Raw genomic sequence first — 24,017 nt, 5'->3', positions numbered from 1 at the left:
AATATACTTTCTATGTTAGCAGGTATATTATAGATATATCACACCCGTCAATCAGATTTTTTTTTTAGTGGCAAACAGGTATATCACACCAGTTGCAATTAGTTGTTCCAATGTCGTTTGTCCCTCTATCTAGCTGCGGTATCTCAGCAGAACCGCACACAACTGCTGCACAATACAAATGCACTATATACTTTCTATGTGGTATATTATAGGTATATCACACCCCTCAATCAGATTTTTTTGGGGGGGCAATAGGTATATCACACCAGTTGCAATTAGTTATTCCAATAGCATTTGTCTCTCTATCTAGCTGCAGTATCCCAGCAGAACCGTACACAACTGCTGCACAATACAAATGCACTATAATATACTTTCTATGTTAGAAAGTATATTATAAGTATATCATACCCCTCTGTATGTCACACCTATCAATAGCACACCTATACCAGTCCTTAAAAGGACTTTTGTGGCCCTATTAGCTAGCGTTTGGTGTCACTAACAGTCTGTCCCTGCTCCACACAGCAACCTCTCCCTACACTGGCAAAAAACAGAATGTAAAATGGCTGCCAGATAGAGTTTATTTATAGGGTAGGGTGTGTGTCCATGTGCTGAATTGTCTCAATTGGCTGTCCTGTCCCACCTGATTGATGTGTCATGGGTCAAAGTTCTGCACAATGCAAAGAATATGGCCTCCGGCGGACATCGCCATGTGTTCGCCTGTTCGGCGAGCCGCGAACGAGCAAAGTTCACTGCGAAACGACCGCCAGGCCAACCACAAGGCCATCTCTATTAGTGAGATCAAGTAATTAACATAAAAGCCTGGTGTGGAGAACTGAAGTTTGCTGTTAAAAGTAGCCATCAAACTGTTGATCCCTCAGATGATAATGGTCTCAATGGACTTCAAAATTTTTATCACACGATGGTCTTTCCTGGACTGTTGTAATTTGAAACCTCATTCAATATACAATTCCACAGACAGTCTAGATCTGTGGCACATGTGAATGGCTATAAGATCCAACCTGACTAGTTGTCTAATAGTGCCTTTTTTTTCTTGTCCTCCTCTCTATCTGTGCTAGGAAGAGTTTCTCATGTGGAGTCCAAGGGAGGCCAGCTGCAATATATTTCCTGGTTTAATATACTGTACAAGACCCTAAAGTTCCTTGTGTGCGTAAAGGGGTTATCTGGGATTTTCATATTGTTTGAGGAAGCCACTATTTTGATATTATAATTTTTTTCTTATGGACTTATATTTTGGAGTCTTTGAAGTCAATTACTAGTATCAGTTATAATGAGTTATGCTCTCAAGTTACATTTCAACTTACAGTAGTCAAGTCAGAACCCATTAATATGGTAAGACAAGGGGCCATTGTATAACCTTCATGGCCTTCATGGACTTTCACAACTGGAGAGCCAAATATTATGAATATACATTCCTAGTTACATTTGTTTGTATTGTTTACTACAAAATGTTATTATTCTTCAAAGATTTAATAACACAGATATCTGCAGATTGGCAAAAGAGAAGGATATTATTGGTTGCCAGGGATATATAGGGAGGAAAGGAGAGAAGCCATACATTGTAACACAGACTTTCTATAACTTTAAGATTTTGATCTTGTGAAAGCTGAAATGGCTTATAAAAAGTAGCTTTTTTATTGTGCCAGAAACTGAAGACAAGAAGAGGCTGGAGCAGAAAATGTTGAGGCTCCTAGAAAAAAAAGTACATAGATTCAATAATACAGATATCTGAAGAGCAATTGGCAAAAGAGAAGAATCTTAATGGTTGCCAGGGATATAGAGGAAGGAATGGGGAAAAGCCATACATTGAAAAATAGACTTTCTATGACTTTTTGATCCTGTGAGAGCTGAAATGGCTTATAGGACGCAGCTTCTTATTGTGCCAGAAACTGAAGACAAGAAGATTTTAGAGCACAATATGTTGAGACTGCTAGAAAAGAAAAGTATGTTTTCTTTTTCAGCAAGAAGTATACCTTTGTATTGTGGTTAATTCTATCTGGTATATCCAACAGTGTAGCAATAATGTACAAAGAAAACCATTATAAATGCTCATATGTTGAAATATTGACATGTTTATTTTTATCATGAAAAATTAATGAACAAACAAGCAGGAATTATTTAAAAATAGTTTCTTAAAATGTATCTTTCTCAATATGTGCATGCAGGTTTAGATTAACACATATTTTAATACTGCTTCAGTCTATTTTGAATTAAGCCAAGTGCATTCAATTCCCTCAGCTATCAAGCCCAGGCAAATGTAGCCCTTACTCCTATGAGCTGCAAAACCTCTCCTACACGCACCACGGGCAACATTCAGAGTGCCTGGGATATACTGACAGGTATGATTCTAGGTAATTTACTCTTTATCCGTTTATAGGGATTTACTGATAAACATTAACTTGCTTGTTATGCAATGGTCAGTGAAGAACAGTGAATGTGAAGAAATGTGCACTACCCCCACATAACTGTTGCATCCTGAGTAATAAAATGTGTCTAACTCCTTGATTATTACCCAAATTTGTAAAGTACAGGAGCATGGTTGCACCAGTTTGGAAATTCACATTATAAAATGTATCTCCAAAATTGATTTGTTTAAGTGAATATTCAGAATAAAAAATAACAATGACAACTATATTTTTCTTTTCGATTCTAGTTAAGTCAGCGGCTCATGAATGCCAGAATCACTTCTTCTGAAGAAAATTACAGCTCTGGGTTTTCTGAAAAAGCTATTTCCCCAAATGAGCAACAACTTGAAGGACTTAAATATCTGAAGAATACTTATTCTGGTATATCAGCCTATAATAAACAACAGGAAGAAGAATGTGATGATATTGGTGAATATCTTCCTGGGACTGAGGTCATCCCATCTAAGGAAACAAAAGACTTTATCTCTTTATTAAGCAGTGATCATAATTCTGGACTTTACGAGTCCAGAAAAGAGCTCACAAAAACACAGGAATGTTTGGATGGAATTGAAGAAACTAATTTATATTTTCATGGCTCAGAATTAAAAGGACAAGAAATAATATCACCAGTGATTATAGATGAGGTAAAACAAGAAGAACCATGTCAGTGGTCATCAACTGAAGAGCAAAATGAAGACTCCTTAAGTGACAGCTGTCTCCAAATATCAGAAAGTCCATGTATTCTACAAGCTGAAACCACACAGTTCACTGAGATAGCAGAAGTTTTGGATGATAATGCCAATCCAAATTATAGCCAGAGCATAGTTATGTTGCCATACTTTTTAACACAAAACACAAAGGGAATAAAAGATGAGCAAAGTTTGAAAAGTAGAAGTGAAACAATTGAAAATGACACACTCCTGCCAGCAACAACAGAACATACAGGGCAAGAACATCTCATGTTATTTTCACAGCAGGAAGACTTTCAGAGTATTTCATATGAATGTAAATCTTCTGGTAATGTCCTTGAAAAGGAAAATACAGAACCAAATGAAAAGGTTTGTAGCTTTACATCTTCAAGTGATGTTTACCTGTTCAGAGAGGGCCAAGTGAGGAACATAAGAGATAATGAAGCAATGGAAAGTACAAATCTTTCTCCTTCCCTATGCAAAGATATAAAGCATGAAGATGATGTCACCAAGCTATCAAATGACAAACAATACATTTCTGCTGGGAAAGAAAAAGAACTCTCTGACATTACACCTGCTTCCTCATCCAAACAATACTATGTTACGGACCACGATAGTCACAGTGATCAAGTACAACAGAAAATACAAGCTACTGAGAAAAATGTGGTATCAGAAACAGGAGATCTCATAGACAGAGCTGTACATGCAGTGTATGATTTAGAAAAAGAATCACCAATGCTCGACTGCTCACCATCATTCACTGCAACTGAAAATGTGACCCAGAGCACGTTTCATGAATGGCATGCAATGGGAAGTCTTCCAAGGGAGCAGACACAGGGAAACAAGGTCATCATTGCTAAGATAACAGTAGAAAAAGGTCAAAGTCAAACAAGTTCTCAAGATAGACCAGGTAGCAAAGGCTCCTATATGGATATTGGTGATACTGAGAATGTAAGAGCACAGCAAGAGATTGATGAGAAGTCAGCGCAAAAAGTCACATTTGTGTCAGGGAAGAACATAGAGCTCATCTATGAAAACATTGTATCTAATAATAAAGTATCACATTTATCTACAGAACATGTACATTATGGGGGTGCTGCAGATATTTCCAGAGAGCAGTATGAATCACAACAGTATGATACCAGGTTGACTCACATAGATGAAGAAAATCTTGTAGAACATGATGTTCCAGTTACCCAATCCAGTAATGGTTTTACAGCATTGGGGCAGGATCTAGAAGTAGGATCCAATCATGATATAGCAGCTGAAAAGGAGACTTTAGATTTCACAGATGCTTCACACGTGATTATAACAGGGGACACAGAAAACATAGATAATGCACATGCTAATGTGCAGGAGGGATATGTGGGGCCATCTATTCTTATCAGTGAACCTGATGATGAAAGGGATGATCAATGCTTGGAAGTAGAAGATGGTAAGCTTGAGGATACACAGAATTATCACCATGATGACACAGCATGTCCTGACCAGCAAATTCAGACTGGCACAATGGCCACAGGGCCTATGACTATGAGTCAAGTAAGCTCTAAGGTCTTCTGTTTTATAATGTTTGTGGTGTTTGCTGGCCTCATGTATCATTTTGATTTCCTGGTATGTTTTGCACTCTACCTTTTCTCATTATACTGGCTATACTGGGAAGGAGGCAGAAATAAAAATCCAGTTAGAAAGGAGTAGCATTGTTGCTCTGGAATTTAATTAACTGAGGAACATCAAGTCAGGTGATAAGTGGACATTAGTGGAATAACATACTTATCACCAGCTTTCTTAATTGATTGTTATTTGAGATAGGACCACATGAGAGTGATATCAGAAGTTGCAAAGTATTTACATCTGCAAAAATCTGGGACATTTATTATCAAATATTTGCATTATGTGTAAAGTGAATCTCAACCTGGTCTGCATGCCACACTTCCAAAGTGTACTTATTTCTGACATATAGTTCATAAAGTAAAGAGGTGTTGGTCATAGCAACCAATCAGATAACAGCTAAAATTTCACTTTATAAAGAATCCTTGCTGTTACAAAAAGTACATATAAAAATGAAAAGGATGCCATGTTCCTGGATCTCATGATCATGTTGTTAATTTAAGCAGACCTATTCCAAACACAAGATGACATTCAAGTTCAAGTTAAAGTTCTGAGAACCCCATCTTCACTTTTCATTTTAACTACTTTTTTAAAGGGAACCTGTCATCAACTTTATGCTGACCTCACTGAGGACAGCATACAATAGTGACAGAAATCCTGATTTCAGCGATGTGTCACTCATGAGCTAAAAGTAAGTGGTTGCTGAGACCCAGCATCATAAACATTGCAGCACAGGCCTTGAAAAGAGTCAAATCTACTTGAGAAGAGTCCTGGTTATTCATAATCTCCTGCACTCTCACCCATCTGCTGATGATTGGCAGTTCTCTCCTAGAGAGAAAGGCAGGAAACTCGGTAGAAGACTGTCAGTCATCAGCAGGTGGGCAGGAATTCATGAATAACCAGGACTCTTCTCAGGTGGCCGTGACTCTTCTCCAGGCCCAGTCTGCAATGATTGTGAGGTTGGTTCTTGGCAACCACTTACTTTAAACTTTTAAATGACAGACCGCTAAAATCAACTCACCTGTCTTTACTTTATACTGCCGTAAGTATGGGCAGCATAAAGTTGAAAACAGGTTCCCTTTAAGCAAAATCCACCATATACTATCAATGTCAAATAATATCAACGTTTACATAGAACAATACATAGTACAGTACATGGCAAGAGTGGTTGAGAAAAAATATCTTGGCATATGGGAAAACCTTTTGTACTGAGTGTCTTGCTATATAATCGATATTACTGATATATTTTCTTCTGTGAGAGAATGATTTATGTCAAACTTGCTGTTTCTGCTTTTAATATAGACCATGGAGCTAAATATTTTATTTTTAATAAAAGGGATTGTTTGGTTTCCCACATCTAAAATTACAATATTGGTTAGCAACTATAAAACAAAAGCATTCAACCATTTGTAGGACAAGGGTTAGTTTAAGAAAAAAAAATGCTGTTGAGCTACACTGAGTATTAAAAGGGAAAAATGCCTATGAAATCATGACTGAGATAGATAGAAATGATTTTCACCCTGGTATCAAGTTTTATTAATGCTATGCCCTCCCCGATACCACTAATGCACAATAGTATATGCAGATGCCAACATCTAGGAAGCCATATGCAGGAGAGACATGTCACCTCTAAGCCAACAGTTGGAGTACACTGTCGTAGAGCAATTAACACAGTATAAGTTTTTCCACTGAATGTTATCTAAACATCTGCAGACCCATTGTGTTTGCAGTAAGAATTCATTGTGAACTTTTGACAGGGAGGGACCATGTATCTAGTAACCCAACTATCTCTCTCAGTTCACCTGTTGCATTATTATTATTATTATTATTATTATTAGTGTTGATCGCAAATATTGTAATCGCAAATTTTTATCATGAATATTGGCACTTTGAGAATTTGCGAATATCTAGAATACAGTGCTATATCTTTGTAATCGCAAATATTCTAGATTTTTTTTTCATCAGTACCCATGAACCCTTACTGCTTCTTGCTTGTGGGCCAATGGGAAGGCTGCAATATAATTGACTTTAGGAGTAGTGTTGATCGCAAATTTTCATATCGTGAATTTTTGTATCACAAATTTTCCAATAGTCGATTTTCGCAATCAAGAAAATAATCACTGGAGATCACGAATTTGTGAATATATGACAAATATTAGCCCAAATATTCGCTAAATATCGTGAATTTGAATATTGCACCTGCTGCTCATCACTGATTATTATTAACAACATATCTAGACACTTACCTTAGCATGTCAATGTTTTTCTGTCCATTCACAAGCATAGCTGACCGTGGGCATTTTCCATAAAAACCAAAACATAAAAAAGTAAGCCAAACTCCCAGTAGTACCAAAGTAAAAAAAAAAATATGGAAAATTCTATTTTTACTCTTATTAACCATACTCTTAAGAACTTGTGTTTAATCATTATTACTTACATCATTATGTAGTGCTACGTAGTGTAAAGCTACCCATACACATTAGATGTAAGTGGGCCAAACCCAACAATTTTGGCATGACCATCTAATGTGTAGGAGGATGTCCTGATTTACCTCAGGTAGCAGATGCCAGAGAAAAGAAGGAACAGATTGGTTTTAACATGTGCAATCTTGTACTCATGTTAGGGGTAATCCCCACAAGAGAAGTCTGCTAACAGCTTATTCTCCTTCCCCATCGGACACACATGCTTGTTGACAGTGCCAAATGTGCATAGGTATGGGGTAGTTGGAATAGCTGTTGGTTGAAATAGTGTATGGGTACCTTAATTGAACTTAAAATAACATCAAGCTATATTAGAACACATTTTTGCACTAAATATGAGTGCAGTACTTTAGAAAGTTCAGTGTATAGAAAGGTTTTACTATATAGCATTCTGCCCTCAAGGATGACATCCTTTTACACATTCCTTAAAATGAATGTACATGACAAGCCAGCCAATTTTACTGATTGTTAATGACCTTTTAGGTGCTATTGGTCAAGGTAACATGCTCTGGTACCGCATATATCTGTCACTTTGTTTCAATTATTAGTTTTATTTTAATAAAAGCCGTTTGAAAATATATTTCTGTCTATGCTACATTTCAATAAAAAATCAGGTAGAAATTCTGTTGTGCGAGTTTCTTGTTTACAATACAACTGACCACTGAGATATTACTTCGAACAAAAAAAAAAACATACCTGCAGGGAAATGTCAAGCTTAAGTAGAGGTACATAGATAGATAAAAAAAAAACTAGAAAAAAAAATCCTTTCCCATTCCTCTTTGTATGCTTTCCCAATCATGGAGTGCAATAGATAGATAGAAGCAATTTTTTTTGTGGGATGAATTTTCAGTAATGCTTTTTTGGAGCCACTGTGGATTTTTGATCACTTTTTATTTATTTATTTATTTATTTAAGGAGACCGTTTAAACAAAAAAACAGCAACTTTGGATTTTTTTATTTTTTCCCCCCAAAATGTTCACTGTACGGGGTGAATAATGTCTTCCTTGTATTGTATAGGTAGTTACAAATGTGGTAATACCAACTATGCATATTTTGTTTTTCCTTCTTTCTTCTTTTTTTATGAAAATAAAGGTGTTTGGAAAGGGAAAAGATGATTGTATTTTTTTATTACAATTTTTTTCATTTTTCAAAACACGTTTTTTTTAACCTTTTTAAAATTTTCTAAGACCATTAGGGAAATTGAACCTGCCATCCTCTGATCACTCATATAATATACTGCAATACTTATGACTCAGCAGTGAAGGTGGGGTGCTATCTGTGTTACACAGCCAGCACACACAAGTGATGGTACAGCCACAGTTCCGGAGCCCACACTATCATTACACCAAAATAGTATGATGGGAACTACCTTCCTGTCATGACTACTATTACGATACAGTGTGAAAAGGGGTCAAAATTATTTTATTCCCTCATTCCATAGCAAATCATCATCACATTGTCACAATAGCAACAAGTTTAACTATGACTTACAATATTTTAGAGAAATAAGTTAATAGATAGATAGATAGATAGATAGATAGATAGATAGATAGATAGATAGAAATAGCATGCAGTTCTAGATGATACAGAACTGAAAAGTAAAATAGTAATAAAAAATAACAACTTGAAACCTATTTCATAATAGTTATTAGTATGCAGATTTGTTGCGTCAGTTTTGCTAGCTGGAAGTATGAGATCAGCAGCATATTACTCAACCACAATATTAGACATCACACGGCAGAGACTGCCAGGAATCTGATACTAGCAACTGTTGCCATGACCTTTACATTTGAATGATGCAGACAGCAGGACACCTGGAGCTGCTCATCAAAATTTGGCCTCCTACACTACACAAGAGGCAAGCTATTTTTAAGAATGCACGTAGCCCATGATTATGAACAGCTCAACTGCTGAATCATCTTTCACCAAGTGCCTTGACCAGGATGCACATGCAATGCTATGACAAAAATGAACACTTTCCAAGTAAAATAATTACCATCATCATATAAAATTAAAAAAAATAAAACATTTACTGTATATTAGAAGTAAGAAAATTGATTCTGAACTAGTCAGAATTATTGCGATTTTCATAAAAATTCTTCTGCCAAGCATTTCTAAAGTTTTGGCAATTTGCTTCGACTGAATAATGCAAAGCATTACCATCACCATTTTACTGAGAAAATTGGCAGGGAAGAAGGCGAAAAGGATGATGAAGATGGAGGATCACATGAGCTTGGGAGGGAGGTGGTTTGCCCTGATTGGCTCAGAGGCTGACAGGCTGTGAGCCAATCAGGGGCAGGGTTTTGGCATGTCCTTGAGACATTGGGCTTGCTAAGAAGCCAGAGACACCATTCTGAGCTTAGACTGCTCTCTGAGAGCATGTGTCTTGAATGTGTCTCACAGTTACATACACAAGCCAGACATCTTATTTAGTTAGGTAGATTGAATCAATAGGTAGAAAACTCCGTTTTTTTCAGGGAAAGAATAGGGTGGTCACTCTGAGTTCTGAGAGCAGATGCTGGCAGCAAGTGGAGAGTTCATTTATGAACTGCAAGTTCTGCAATCACCAAATCTTTCACCAACCTTAGGATACTTTCACACTGGCATTTCTGGGTCCGCTTGTGAGATCCGTTTCAGGGCCCAAAACGGATCAATTAAGCTCCAATGCATTCTGAATTGATAAGGATCCGTTCAGAATGCATCACTTTGGATGCGTTTGGTCTCCGTTAAATTTTTTAGACTTGAAGCGTTTTGGTGACCGTCTGACTATGCGGAGCCTAACGGATCCGTTTAGACTTACAATGTAAGTCAATGGGGACGGATCCGTCTTTCACTGACACAATATGGTGCAATTGAAAATGGATCCGTCCTCCATTGACTTTCAATGTAAGTCAAGACTGATCCGTTTTGACTTAGACTTTTTTTATATGAATAATGTAAATGGATCCGTTATTAATGGATACAAGTGTTTGCATTATTTGTGCGGATTGGTCTGTGCAGATACAAGACGGATCCGCACAAAACGCGAGTGTGAAAGTAGCCTTATTTGTTCATAAGTGGTTTACAAGTTTTTTTTACATGTTAAATTCATACATTTGTATTTCTTTTTTTTTTTTTCTCGTTCTCGACCGAGCAAATTCTTAATATCTCTATTTTTCTTTTGATTCTGACTCGCGATCACCCTAGCCAGTAATTTCCCAGGGCGACCTGATTCAACAAAATATTTTAGTCCCTTAAAGAAGAGCCTCTGTTGAGCCTTATTCAGGATGAAGTTTTCTTGGCTTGCATTCTCCATAATTTCTCTATTTTCTTCTGTTTTATTTCTGGAGAATTCCATCGTGGCACCTGCTGCTGCATCTTTTACATCCCTCTCTTTTATACCATGGGAAATATTGCTGACAAATACCCCCCCAAATAAAAGCCTTAAATGCATCCCATACCAATTGGATTTTTGCTAAGTTGTAATTACTATCCCAGAATCGAACAATCTCCTGTTCAATCGTATTATGATTGTCCATTTAAGAAATCCAGTGGGGATTTAATCTAAAGGGGGGTCTTACCCTAAATTTATTATCCACCAAAGATACCTCAAGAGTCAGTGGTACGTGGTCCGATAGAGCCCTAGCCTCATATTTTATGCTCTTTATACATCCAATATAATTTTTATTTATCAGGGCTAAATCTAACCTAGACATGGAATCTCCAGATTTACTAACACAGGATAAACATTCGTTTCCCCATCCCTACAAGGCCCAATACATCAACAAAGCCTGATTCCTGACAGAATTGTGCCAAGGGGGACCCTTGTATAGGAGTCTGGGTATCAGCCCCATTGAAATCCTGTCATTCCCTGGGTTTATAATGCAATTGAAGTCCCTAATAACTAATCCATGAACGATCCATGAAAAATAGCAAAGCATTCAGTATTTAAAAAGAGAAGGGTGGGGGAATATAAATAAAAGCCAGAATGCATAATCTTCCATCAAGCTTTCCATAAAGAAACACATATCTACCCTGCTTATCGATAGAGGATGCCTGACAAACTAAATCAATCAGATTATGAATTAAAACTGACACCCCTCTAGAATAACTAGAAAAGGTGGAGTGATACATCTGAGCGGCCCATCCTCTAACGAGCCACGTAACCGTGTCCCCAGTAAGATGGTTCTCCAGAAGACACACGATCGCTGGCAGATGTCTATGAACCAAGTCAAAAACCGCTTGTCTTTTAAGCTTATCCCCCAGGCCCCAAACATTTCAGTTTAATATTTTGGTCAACATCAACTTAACCTATAGAGTCCCATAAACCTCGCCTCCTCCCTCCCCCTCCTCCTCGCATCGCAATCCCTTTCATAAACCCACCCAAACCTCTTGATCCACCACATTACTGCACCAGATCTCTTAACTAAGACCACGGCTCCCCCTCTCCTCCAACCCCGCCGCCATAAAAAAAAAAAAAGAAAAACATCAGAAAGAAATAACTGCTCAAATATTATTCTGCTCTAACCAGTCCACTACTAGGTCTGGGGTATCGAAAAAGTGAGCCACATTGTTAAAGATTATCCGCAGTTTGGCCAGATAAATAAACAAATACTTAATGTCCTTTTCCTTCAGACGGAATCTATGTAGCAACGTCTCTTTTCTTGAACATCCTTAGAAAAATCAGGAAAAAACTACAATTTATTTCCATTGCATATGATAGGAGGGCACTACCTTGCCCTTCTCAGAATAATATCCCTATCTCGTGAGACGAATATCTTGACAAGAAGTGTCCTTGGATGCCTTCCAGGGGTTGGTTTGCCCCCTGGAACCCAATGGTCCCTCTCTACAAAAAACAATGGGAAAAATGCTATTTTCCAAACTCCTCCAGGATTAAGGACTGAATCATGTCGCAAAGATTATCTCTCTCCATGCCTTCTAGTAGGCCCACAATTCTCACGTTGCATCGCCTCGACCTGTCTTCCAATTCCATAATCTTTTTTTTAAAAGAGTATTACCCTCCATTCTCACCTTTGGAATTTCAGTTTTAAACATTTTAGCTTCCTTCTCCAGAACCCTCACAGATTTTTCAATGGTAGTAACTCTGTCCCGTATCTTTGTGAGGTCATCCCTTATCAGTACCACATCAGACTGAATTACCCCGTGTTGTACTAAAATATATTTTATTAAGTCCCCATTTTTTTTACCGCAGCCAAAATTTCCTTTAATGGGGAAAATTCATCTCTAGGGGATTTGTTTATTTCCTCTCTCTCCACCTCATCCTTCTGAGTAAAATCCTCCAATACTTCTGTCACTCTGGGTCCACCATTTTTTTAACATTCAAATCACATGAACCTTTTTGACCTGCTCCTGTGATTTGGAAATTTAAAAATTTTTTCAATTTTTGCGGACTCTACCGGTTTCTGACCCGTTTTAGAAGATGAGTACTCAACGGATCCCCTATTTTGCTTGGAAGCCATATTCCTCGTCTCCTTTATTTATTTTTTTCTCCTTCTACTTCTCCTACTATTTTTTGTTTCTCTCCAACTTATTTTTTTGTCTTACTTTCTTCTTTTCTCTCCTTTTCTCTCTTTTTCCCCCCACTTTTTTCTTTTTTTCCTCCCCTACTCCCTTCTTCTTTTCTTTATTTCTTTATTCCCAGAATCTTTAAACCAGAACAAAACAGTTCATCAGCAGAAACAAGTCCAAGTCAGTACAAGTCCAATATTAAGCTCAGGGAAGCATCAGGTAAAGTGGACATCAGGCAACAAACCAAACAGGAGGGTCGGCAAGATATTCACAGGGAGCAGGGAGGAAGGTGGATTAGACATACAAAGTGGAATAAACAGGAGGCAACATCACTTCAAACCTCAATCCAGAAGCAGGCAAGGAGCAGTGGATAAGGAGCACGGAGGGGCGGGGAGCGGAAAGCGGAGAAGACAGGGGAATCCAGAGGGTATCAAACACATCAGGTGCCGCGAAGCATCGGCCGAAAACCAGACCGCAACCACACAGCAGCACTGAAGGCACTCATAGGATCCTGGCACGTTGGCAGCCTGGGTCATGGAGCAGATAGATCCCACGGATGAAGCGGGGCAGAGCAGAGCATATTGGTGTGGGGAAGTAGAACGAGAGAGGAGGAACACGAAGCAGCGTCCTACGTAATCACGTCATAACCTGCCTTCTGATCACCCTTTTTATAAAAAAAAAAAAAGAAAACTGTTTTTATTTTGTCACTGTCCATAATTAAGCACATCAGTACATTTTAGTGCATCAAAACCAGTGTGTTCATAGAAATGCACGTAAAATTAATCCTCTTTTAATTCCCCCCAAAACAACTTCAGTTTTGCTACCGTGTATAATTAAGCAGTTCATCGCTTTTTACTAGTATGTAGTTACTGGAAAAAAAAAAAACATTTTAAATTTAGCTACTATTTGTAATCGGTCATTTCAATGCATCAATATACCAGTTTTTGTATTATGTTTATTTGCACATACAATTTGCTTATTTTTTGCGGGACAAGATGCATTTTTAACAGCACTATTACATTTACTATGTATTGTTTTGGAAAACAGGAAAAAAAAAATCTTTGTGGGTTAAAACTGAAATATCACAAGGGTTCCACCAAGTTTTAGGGGGTTTTGACATCATGGCCGTCACTGTGCACTAAAAATGACATGAAGCCCTTTTTCTGCAAATCAATACAATTACAGTGATAACAAATTTTTATAGTTTTTATTTCGTTTTATAAGTTTTAAAGTATGAGTATGTAAGATCACTAGAGATGAGCAAATTTTAAAAAAATTCGATTCGGGCAGTTTGCCAAATTTTTGGGAAAAAAATGTTTTGATCCAAATTTATTTGTGGCGAATTGTGTTAAAAAACGGCTATTTCCTGGCTGCAGAGAGCCTTTATAGGGCTATAGAACACTGTGCTGCTGTGGTAAGTGAAATTATACTGTGAGTCAGTATGATATGCAGATGACACAGATGATAGGCGTCGATCTTAGGCCCCTTTCACACAGGCGAGTTTTCTGCGTGGGTGCAATACGTGAGGTGAACGCATTACACCCGTACTGAATCTGGACGCATTCACTTCAATGGGGCTGTGCAGATGAGCGGTGATTTTCACGCTTCACTTGTGCTTTGCGTGAAAATCTCAGCATGTTCTATATTCTGCGTTTTTCACGCAATGCACGCCCCAAAGAAATGAATGGGGCTGCGTGAAAATTGCAAGCATCAGCAAGCAAGTGCGGATGCGGTGCAATTTTCATGCATGGTTTCTAGGAAATGATAGGGATGAGCAACCCCGGACCCCATTAAAGTAAATTCACTGTATTTTTTTCCCTTATAACATGGTTATAAGGGAAAATAATGCCATTCTTAATACAGAATGCTTACTGAAATGTCGATTGAGGGGTTAAAAAAATAATAATAATAACTCACCTCATTCACTTGGATCTTCCATCTTCATTCAGCAGGATCGTTGCTGACGTAACCACACTCACCATGTGGTGATTGCGTCATCAAAGGTCCTTTTGCAGGTCCTGAAAGAAGACGATGCCGGCTGTGCAATCAAGTGGATAAGGTGAGTTAATTGTTTTTTTATTTTTTAACCCCTCAATCGACATTTTAGTAAGCATTCTGTATTAATAATGCTATTATTTTCCCTTCTAACCATGTTATAAGGGAAAATAATAAAATCTACTGAACACCAAACCCAAACCCGAACATCAGTGAAGAAGTCTGGGTTTGGGTCTGGGTACCACTGAACAATGCAACAACGTCGTCAGCTGATTCCGCATAGATGTCTACAGAACCTGTTCTATTAAAGGGTTTCTATCACTTCGTATGACATAATTAGCTGTCAGACACTAGCGATCTGCTAGTGTCTGCTCTGGCCAACCATCCTACTATAATCACTTGTGGGGCAGCGGTTTTGCTAAAAAACTAACTTTTATAAATATGCTAATGAGCCTCTAGGTGCTATGTGGGCGTCATTAGCACCTAGAGGCTCCGTCTACCTTCATACACAGCCGCCGCCCAGCGCGTCCCTCCAGCCCGCCCATGTCCTCCTCCGTGTGACGCAGCGGACGAGTTCTCGCGCATGCGCCGTGCGCGGCTGTATTCGGCGCATTTGAGATCTCAGCTCGGAGCGGTCAGACATTCAATGCGCATGCGCGGCTGTATTCGGCGCATGCGCATTGAATGTCTGACCACTCCGAGCTGAGATCTCAAATGCGCCGAATACAGCCGCGCACGGCGCATGCGCGAGAACTCGTCCGCTGCGTCACACGGAGGAGGACATGGGCGGGCTGGAGGGACGCGCTGGGCGGCGGCTGTGTATGAAGGTAGACGGAGCCTCTAGGTGCTAATGACGCCCACATAGCACCTAGAGGCTCATTAGCATATTTATAAAAGTTAGTTTTTTAGCAAAACCGCTGCCCCACAAGTGATTATAGTAGGATGGTTGGCCAGAGCAGACACTAGCAGATCGCTAGTGTCTGACAGCTAATTATGTCATACGAAGTGATAGAAACCCTTTAAATGCTTATACAAGTAGAGCCCCCCAGAGTGGAGAGGGTGTCAGCAGTAAGTTTGTGTCAACGTCACTGATTAATTTTCCCCATTCTCTGATTCGTCAGAACAATTACCCAGAAAAAACGAATCCTGTCTGTGGAGCATATGCCTTCACTCGGTCAGCATTTGCTCAATAATCCATCAGTATTGCTAAAGGGGAAAAAAAAACGGTGTAGATCTAAAACAGAGATGACACGTGAATGGAATATTTGCATGTCTTCTGTGTTTTGTACCCACTCCTGCTTTTGGCTACCAATTCATAAGCCAATTCTGATAGGACCATACAGGCCTTACAGCTGCTACACAGACAGGATCCGTTGTGCGTCTAATTTTTCCTTCCTCCTGACAGATCAGAAGTGTCACATAAATTATGATGTCAGCCAGGCCGAAAGCCAAAATAGTGGACCAGTCATGAAGTGGGGAGGGTGGGTACAGCATGAGAAGTCCACAGAGTGGACCTATGACATAGTGGTGAGGTGAAAGCAGCATGAGTAGACCACAGAGTGGACCTATGACATAGTGGTTAGGTGAAAGCAGCATGAGTAGACCACAGAGTGGCCCGATGACAGGGTCTGGAGGTGGAAGCAGTATAAGGATGCGGTATGGCAGACCTAACAGGGGAATTATGTGTGCGGTCACAGTGTGAGCAATAGGTGGGCTGAGGTAAATACAGTCCTGGTTACTCACAGTTACGTCGTCCCTGGGAAGGCTCGCATAAGTGAAGAGGAGAACGGCACAAGGATTCTCTGGGGCACACTCTGTTGTAAGGGACACTGGCCAGATGGTGGTTTGAGGTGCCCTGTATTAATGTGCCTATGGCAATGTCCCTTGTAGTCGTGAAGCCAGTACCTTTTGTATGGAGGTACAACCTTTTACTGTAGTGTTAATTGAGTAATTGGAGATTAAGACAAGAAGGATGAAATCCAGGGTGGAACCTTACTGAAGATAGCTCCTGATAACAGTACATCCAAAGTATTAAACAGTCTCTTGGAACAGAGGTAACACTGCTGCAGGTCCTCTGCTGATAGGTGTAATGTCCCTCTCTAGCTATTAAGTGCAATGAATTTGCAGCCTTACGGGTAGAGGATTTCTGGGATGGTCCTGGTGATCCCAGTGCAGGCTTGTGAAGTTGCCGGAGGCTGGTGACTCCTTAACTTGGGAATCCAAAGGTCCTAAGGTACTAGTAGAAAATGGCCATAACCCTTTGGGGGTCTCTTTCTTTAGTATTTTCTGAGTAAAATGGAGCACTTTAGCTCTGGGCTGAAAACTGGCTGAGGGCTCAAGATTGCAGACTGCACACATCACACACTGCTAGACTGCACTCAACTGGAACTATCTGTATAGTCCTGAGCTGGCATATATATATATATGGGAGGTATTATCTCCCCTAGTGGTAGGCTCAGTGTAATGCAATTAAATACACCTGTAAGCAGGGATTATACATAAAGATGCACTGCAGTGTAAAAACAGGCTATATAAAGAAATGCAAAGCATAATACAACAATTTTGAAGTGCCCACGAGGGTAGTGGGACACTGCATACGGCCTCGACACAAAGATGAAGGTCTCCTGAAAGATACAAAAAGAGAACAATCCTGCAGGCATGAACAAACAGTACCATAACCCATAACAATACTTCTTGAAATCTGAAAAGCAATTGGTTAGGCACATATCAGGCAAACATCAAGAATGGTAATAAACAAGTGAAAAGGGGCGTCGTTTTGTTTCCTCTGGAGACTGATGAACAGGGGCGCTGACCTGGCACAGCGGAACAATAATACCAGGATAGTCCATAATGGGGAAATAATGAACATGGATGAAAATCAGGAGGCTCACAGGGCATGAGTCCGTTCCCTGAGCATAGGGGAAGTAAAGATGATGAACAACACAGAGGCTCAGGTACGTTTGAGTCTATCTCCGGGCACAGGCTTGAATGTTGCGACAACAAAACAAATAAGACTGTAGAGAGTCCTTGGAGTAAAGAAAATAATCAGAGTCAAAAAGTCTCTTACTCAGGCTCTGTAGTCTCACCAAGAAGCGAAATTGTAATCCACATTAAACTGGGATAGCTGGAAGCATTCTCCACTGATTCTAAATTAAATACTCCCTATAAGGGGCAGGTGGTTGTCCCTTTGTAATCCGACTGGATCTGCGAAGTTGCGGTCCTTCTTCTGACCTTGGCGCAAGGGGACTTGGTACATCTGGAATTTCTTGCACTACTGAAACTTCTTCTTGAGGTGGTTCCTCTGGATGACGTGACACTGTACTGACTGGAGCAGGCACAGCAATATTTAACCATGTGTAAGGAACCATTTTAGAGGATCTGCTTCCATCATTAGTTTTTCAACAGTTTGCATCGGCTCTACAGACTTTACTGGTAGTTCAGGCACTTGAATTGGAGGCTGATGTTCCTCTGGAACAGTCTCATCTGGAAGGATTCCTCTTGGATTATCTTTCTCCTTGTTACACAGTTTCAAGCGATTACAATGAACTATTTGAGGGGATTTGTTTTCTCTGGTGATTTCATAGGTGTCAGTTGCTGGATTAGAGATAGCTGAAATGATGTAGGGAACTCTTTCCCACTTACTATCCAACTTGCTGGTGCGATAAATGTTCTTTAGCCACAAATAATCACCAATTTCAAGAGGCTCTGCTTTGGCAGATTGATCATAATCTTTTTGCTGCCTTTTACGAGTATGTTCCATGTGGTGGTAAACAATTTCTTGTGCATAAGCTAGACGTCTTTGGTGCTCGCTCACCCAATCAGTTTTTGGCAATGGATTGATGGCATCAGGCACTTGTACATCTAAAGTATGGTCAGCAGGTAGTTTACCTTGTCGGCCAAACATGAGATAGTAAGGTGTATACCCGGTGGAAGAGTGAATGGTATTATTATAGGTATACATCAATTGAGTAGGCCAATCATTCCTGGTAGCAGGTGGCACAGCTCTAAGCATTTCTATTAGGGTCTGGTTCCTTTTTTACAAAGTCCATTACCTTGGGGATGGTAAGCTGTCTCTAAATGTCTTCTCACATTCCAATCCAATAGAATCATCTACGGACGGTAGCTTCTGTCTTTTGCACGCCAAAGTGTCCTGATTTGTCATAGTACATCTCAAGAATGATGCTTGCATCCCGGCGGGGTATTAGGATTTGATATACCCTGTAATAGGTAACTGGATCCAGGCTTCTTCTCAATAGTAGGCATTTCTGCAGAAAGAGTTGTTTCCGGTTTCTCCACAGCTTTAACAGTTGTGGGCAGTGGCGTACCTACCATATAGGCTGACCACGCAGCTGCTATGGGGCCCGTGAGAAAGAGGGGCCCGCAGTGGAGGAAAGGCCCCGCCCCCTCATTTCTCCTGTCTATCTTTCTAAAGCTAAAGGACCTTTGATGATGTCATCACAGGTCCTGTAAGGGAACTGCACAGTGTAAAGTGTAGTTCCCAGGTTAGAACAGTACATCTGCCAGGACCTGTGATGACATCATCTTCAGCATCACAGGTCCTGCAGGATCTAGCAAAGGAACTGCACCAAAAATGGTGTAGTTCCTAGGTTTGAAAGGTACATCTGCCAGGACCTGTGATGACATCATCACAGGTCCTTCAACCCCTAACAGTAAGTATTAGAAGTTCACAATCAGCTCTGCATTGATCCATACAGGAGGTCCTCCACTTTTCATCATTTACCCCCCCCCCCATGCCCTGTTTTTACTGATTGCACACTCATGTATAATACTTCAGACAGTTACAGTGACCACAACCACATGTACTTCACACACACAGTGACTATAATGCATAACTGACCACATATTTCTATAAATAATGCATCTACAGTATTATACCTTGTATGCCTCACATCTATATATATATATATATATATATATATATACACACACACACACTGCATATATTAAACAGTATTATAGATGCAATATATACAGATATAATATATATTGCAGTGTACTGATATGTGAGGTACGAGGTATAATATATGCAGTGTGTATAGATATATTGTATATACAGCAGTGTACTGATATGTTAGGTACGAGGTATAATAGATGAAGTGTGTACAGGTATATTGTATATACAGTATTGGATTGATATGTGAGGTACGAGCTGTAATTTATACCTCACATATCAGTACACTGCTATATTTACTATATACCTGTACACACTGCATCTATTATACCTAATACCTCACATATCAGTACACTGCTATATATACAATATATCTGTACACACTGCATTTATTATACCTCGTACCTCACATTACACTACTGTATATACTATATATCTGTACAGACTGCATATAATATACCCTGTACTGCACATATCAATACACTGCTGTATATACTATATACCTGTACACACTGCATATATTATACCATGTTCCTCACATATCAGTACACTGCTGTATACACTATACATCTGTACACACTGCATCTATTATACCTCTTTTGTGTGCCAGGGCTGTTTTGTAATCCCAATCCGGCTCTGATGGCATAAATTATAAAACGCAGCAGCAAACATAGTTCATGGCACAAAGAGAGAGGCCTGGAATGGGTAGTGGGAGGGGCTATAAAAGGGGAATGGGGGCCCAATTTATATTCTTGCTATGGGGCCCAGTGATTTCTATGTACGCCCCTGGTTGTGGGTCTGCATTTCTTCTGCGGATTCTTTCAGGTGTTCTTTCACTGGTGAGGAAGTCATGTTGTTCTCTGATTACTGTACTTTCTGACTGAAGTATGATTCATCTCTCCTTTTCAGTTTGAGATTCTGGATTGTTCTGTAGATTGGGATTTAGGACTCTTTTGTTTTTGATGGAGAGGACGCTTTGTTGGGCGAAGTTTTTGTTGAAATTAGGCATCTCCACTTCTTCCCAGACATCTACGGGTGCAGTAGGATCTTCCTTATTAGGCAGGAGAGATAAGGCATCTGCGTTCTCGTTTGACTTGCCCGTTCTGTATTTTACGGTGAAGTTGTAGTTAACAAGGCGTGAGGCCCATGTTTGTTCTAAGGCGCCTAGCTTGGCTGTATTGAGATGCGCTAGTGGGTTGTTATCAGTGAAAGCTATGAAGGGGGTTGCTGCGAGGTAGTCCTTAAATTTTTCGGTGATAGCCCACACAAGTGCGAGGAACTTTAACTTGAAAGAGCTGTAGTTCCGGTCATTCTTTTCAGCTCCTTTCAGGGATCTGCTAGCATAAGCAATTACTCTCTCTTTACCTTCTTGCACATTAGAGACAGGACAGCTCCCAGGCCTTTCTAGCTGGCATCAGTGTAGAGATAGAAGGGCTGTTGGTAATCTGGATATCCCAAAACAGGTGGATCGGTCAGCTTCTTTTTCAGGAGCTGGAAGGCAATTTCCCTGTCTTCATTCCACTCCACAGGTACCTGCGTCTTCTGATATTTCTTTGGGTGTCCTCTTTGGAGTTTCTGGATTGGCTCAGCAATCTGGGCGAAGTGAGGGATGAAGCGTCTGTAGTACCCTGCAAAACGAAGGAAACTTCTCACCTCCTTTACTGTGGTAGGAGTAGGCCAATCCCGGTCTGCAGCTAACTTTTCCAGATCTGGTTTAACACCTTCTGCACTGACAACATATCCCAGATACTTGACTTCTGGCTTCAGCAGGTAGCACTTAGATGGTTTGATCTTGAGTCCATGTTTAATGAGGATTTGGAAGACTTCTGCAAGGTGTTTCAAGTGGTCTTCGTAGGATTTGGAATAAATAATGACATCATCCAGGTAGAGTAGGACAGTATTATTCCAGAGTGAAAGCCAGAACTGATGAGTGCCTGCGCTTTAAATTACCAGGGATCAAATTATACTATTCAGAAAAGGTAATTCTAAAACATAACATTTATTAGTAATACAAATAAAATAAATTGTGTTAAAAAATAAAGTGCAAAAACAAAATCAACAATTGGGATTAAGGGTAAATGAACCCCCGATTTATACAACCATAAGTATCCCAATAGAGTGAATATAATGAATAAATAGAGTGCACGGCGGCACTAATAACCAGCACGTCCTACCAGTACCATGGGACGGTCATCAGATCCTTCTCCGATAACTAGAGCCGTATCGTACCCATCTGAGGATGATGTCCAATCAAAGTAAAGATGGCCGTGATGCACAGCTATGTAGGGTCCCTATTCATGCCCTGTGGCTAGCTAACCGCTTAACCCTGATACTAGGAAATATGTAGCAGCCTGACCACAGGGCACTCGTCCTGATAAGGACGACCCCGTCCGAAACCTGTCCCTCAGTAATAAAAATCTATATGTCCCTATGTACACGAAACACTCCCTAGAGTAGGACAGTCTCAAAGTTTCTATGACCTAAACAGCATTCCATTAGTCGTTGAAATGTTCCTGGTGCATTACAAAGTCCAAAGGGCATGTAATTAAACTTGAATAGGCCCATGGGAGTGGTAAAAGCTGATTTCTCTTGGTCTTCAGGAGCCATAGGTACTTGCCAGTATCCACTGGTCAGATCAAGAGTAGAGAAATAGGCTGATGATCCCAGTGCTGTCAGGGATTCTTCAATTTTGGGTAAGGGAGAGGCATCCTTGTGGTGGTTAGATAAAAAATTTTATAATCCACCCAGAACCTAATATTGCCATCATTTTTCCGGACAAGAACTAGGGGTGCAGCCCATGGACTATGGCTGTATTGGATAATATTGGAATCCTTCATCTCTCGGTTCATTTGTTTCACAGATTGGTACATTGTTGGTGGTAAATGCTGTAACGGATCTCCTGGCACCCCAGCCGGGTACCTTCGTCGATGGCTGCTCCTAGTGCTTCCCGAGGACTCCAAGCACTCCACTTGACACCATAAGCACTGCAGACCCCGCGAACTGCTGAAGCTTGGTTGAGGTCTTACCGTCCTCCACCCACGCTGGACCCAAGAACGGGCTTCTGCTTCCAGTGGGTGAACCTCTCTAAAATACAGAGAGCAGGAACAGCTCTTACAAGTGTCACGGCCACGGTTTTGGCCGTGACTCCTTGGGAGCCGCATACAGTTGCCCGCGGTTTGGGTTGTTGTTTCAACCGCAGCTTGAGGCTTGATGTAGTTTGCCTCAAGTGCGGTTGCCACGGACAACAGGTATGTGTGCGGTCCCTTTGGAGTTTGTGTGTGTGATATGTATGTCTGTGTGCACTCTGTCTTATGTGTGGTGTGCACTTACATCTTCCCTTCACTGTGGTTGCCCGTGGCAACGTTTGGTTGTAGTGTGTACATGTGGTGGCAGTGTTCCGGCCTTCGGGCTGACTCCCAGGACATGCTTGCCACGCATGTCGTTGCCTGCGGCAACAGTCACAGTGTGTTCTTCAGTTGGACACTGTCTGTTTGAGTTTGTGTTTCCCTTCCCTGGTGCTGGAAGGGTTAATTCCCTTCCCAGTGTGTGTGTGACTCACTGGGTGTGTCTGACTGCTGGGTGTGGCTTCTTGGCCTATAAAGCCTCACTGTTAGCATATGTCTGTGGGTTGCTTCAGCCATGCTTAGCTGGAGCAGCCTCCTGTGTTTACCAACTGCCAGTGAGAGCCACCCTTGTGGTTCATAAATATTATGTCACATTAAGTTTATGTTCATCTTTATGTGTGATGTCTATGTGATGGTCTGTTAGGATTTTCTTATTTTGTTTAGTGCAGCTTATGGATCTGGATTCCTGTTTGCACAGGGATCCAGTCAGCAAGGCTGTGGCAGGTAGGTCGAACTCGGATAGTTCACCTGCCATATCCGTAAGTCTGTTTGTGTTCCCCTTTTCCCTGCAGCTTGGCCAGTGAGACCCCTGTTCCTCCGTGTCCAGTAGGAACAGGCCGTCTTACCTTGACTCCTAGTCCAGGGACCGGTCGGAGGGTGAGTTAGGGATCCGAGGTTCCGGAGCATGGGTCCTCCTACCTTAAAGGTCGGCCCATGCAGCTAGGAGTTAGGGTCAGGTTAGGGACGCTTTAGGAGGTGACCTGCTCCCTAATCCTGTTGTCCTGGCCGAGCAGCCATAACATCACGTGGCACCGCACGTGTTAGGGTCAGGTTAGGGACGCTTTAGGAGGTGACCTGCTCCCTAATCCTGTTGTCCAAGCCGAGCAGCCATAACATCACGTGGCACCGCACGGCTGAGGATTTCCCCCATCCTCAGCCGTGACAGTATGAACCACAAAGGCTCCTCACGTGGTCTTCCCTTGAAAGAGGGGGCAGCATGTACCGCCATCTACGGATGGGGTGCATGCGCGTTCTCCGGAGGGAGAGCGTTATAGGGG

The 24,017-nt window shown here is 40.7% G+C and overlaps 1 protein-coding gene across 1 annotated transcript in view; it reads left to right on the top strand.

Moving 5' to 3' along the window:
• The window catches only part of PPP1R3A (protein phosphatase 1 regulatory subunit 3A), a 101,959-nt gene extending 96,532 nt beyond the window's left edge, over window positions 1-5,427 (top strand). The window contains exon 4 of the mRNA XM_040411173.1: window positions 2,672-5,427. Within this exon, the coding sequence (XP_040267107.1) occupies window positions 2,672-4,807 (2,136 nt within the window). The 3' untranslated portion in view covers window positions 4,808-5,427. The remainder of the gene's footprint in view (window positions 1-2,671) is intronic.
• Window positions 5,428-24,017: the final 18,590 nt, after the last annotated feature.

This window comes from Bufo bufo, chromosome 1 (assembly GCF_905171765.1).
Source record: "Bufo bufo chromosome 1, aBufBuf1.1, whole genome shotgun sequence".
In the NCBI taxonomy this organism is placed as follows: Eukaryota; Metazoa; Chordata; class Amphibia; order Anura; family Bufonidae; genus Bufo; species Bufo bufo.
Note: the sequence above shows the minus strand (reverse complement) of the source record. Positions and strands in the feature narration are given on the sequence as shown.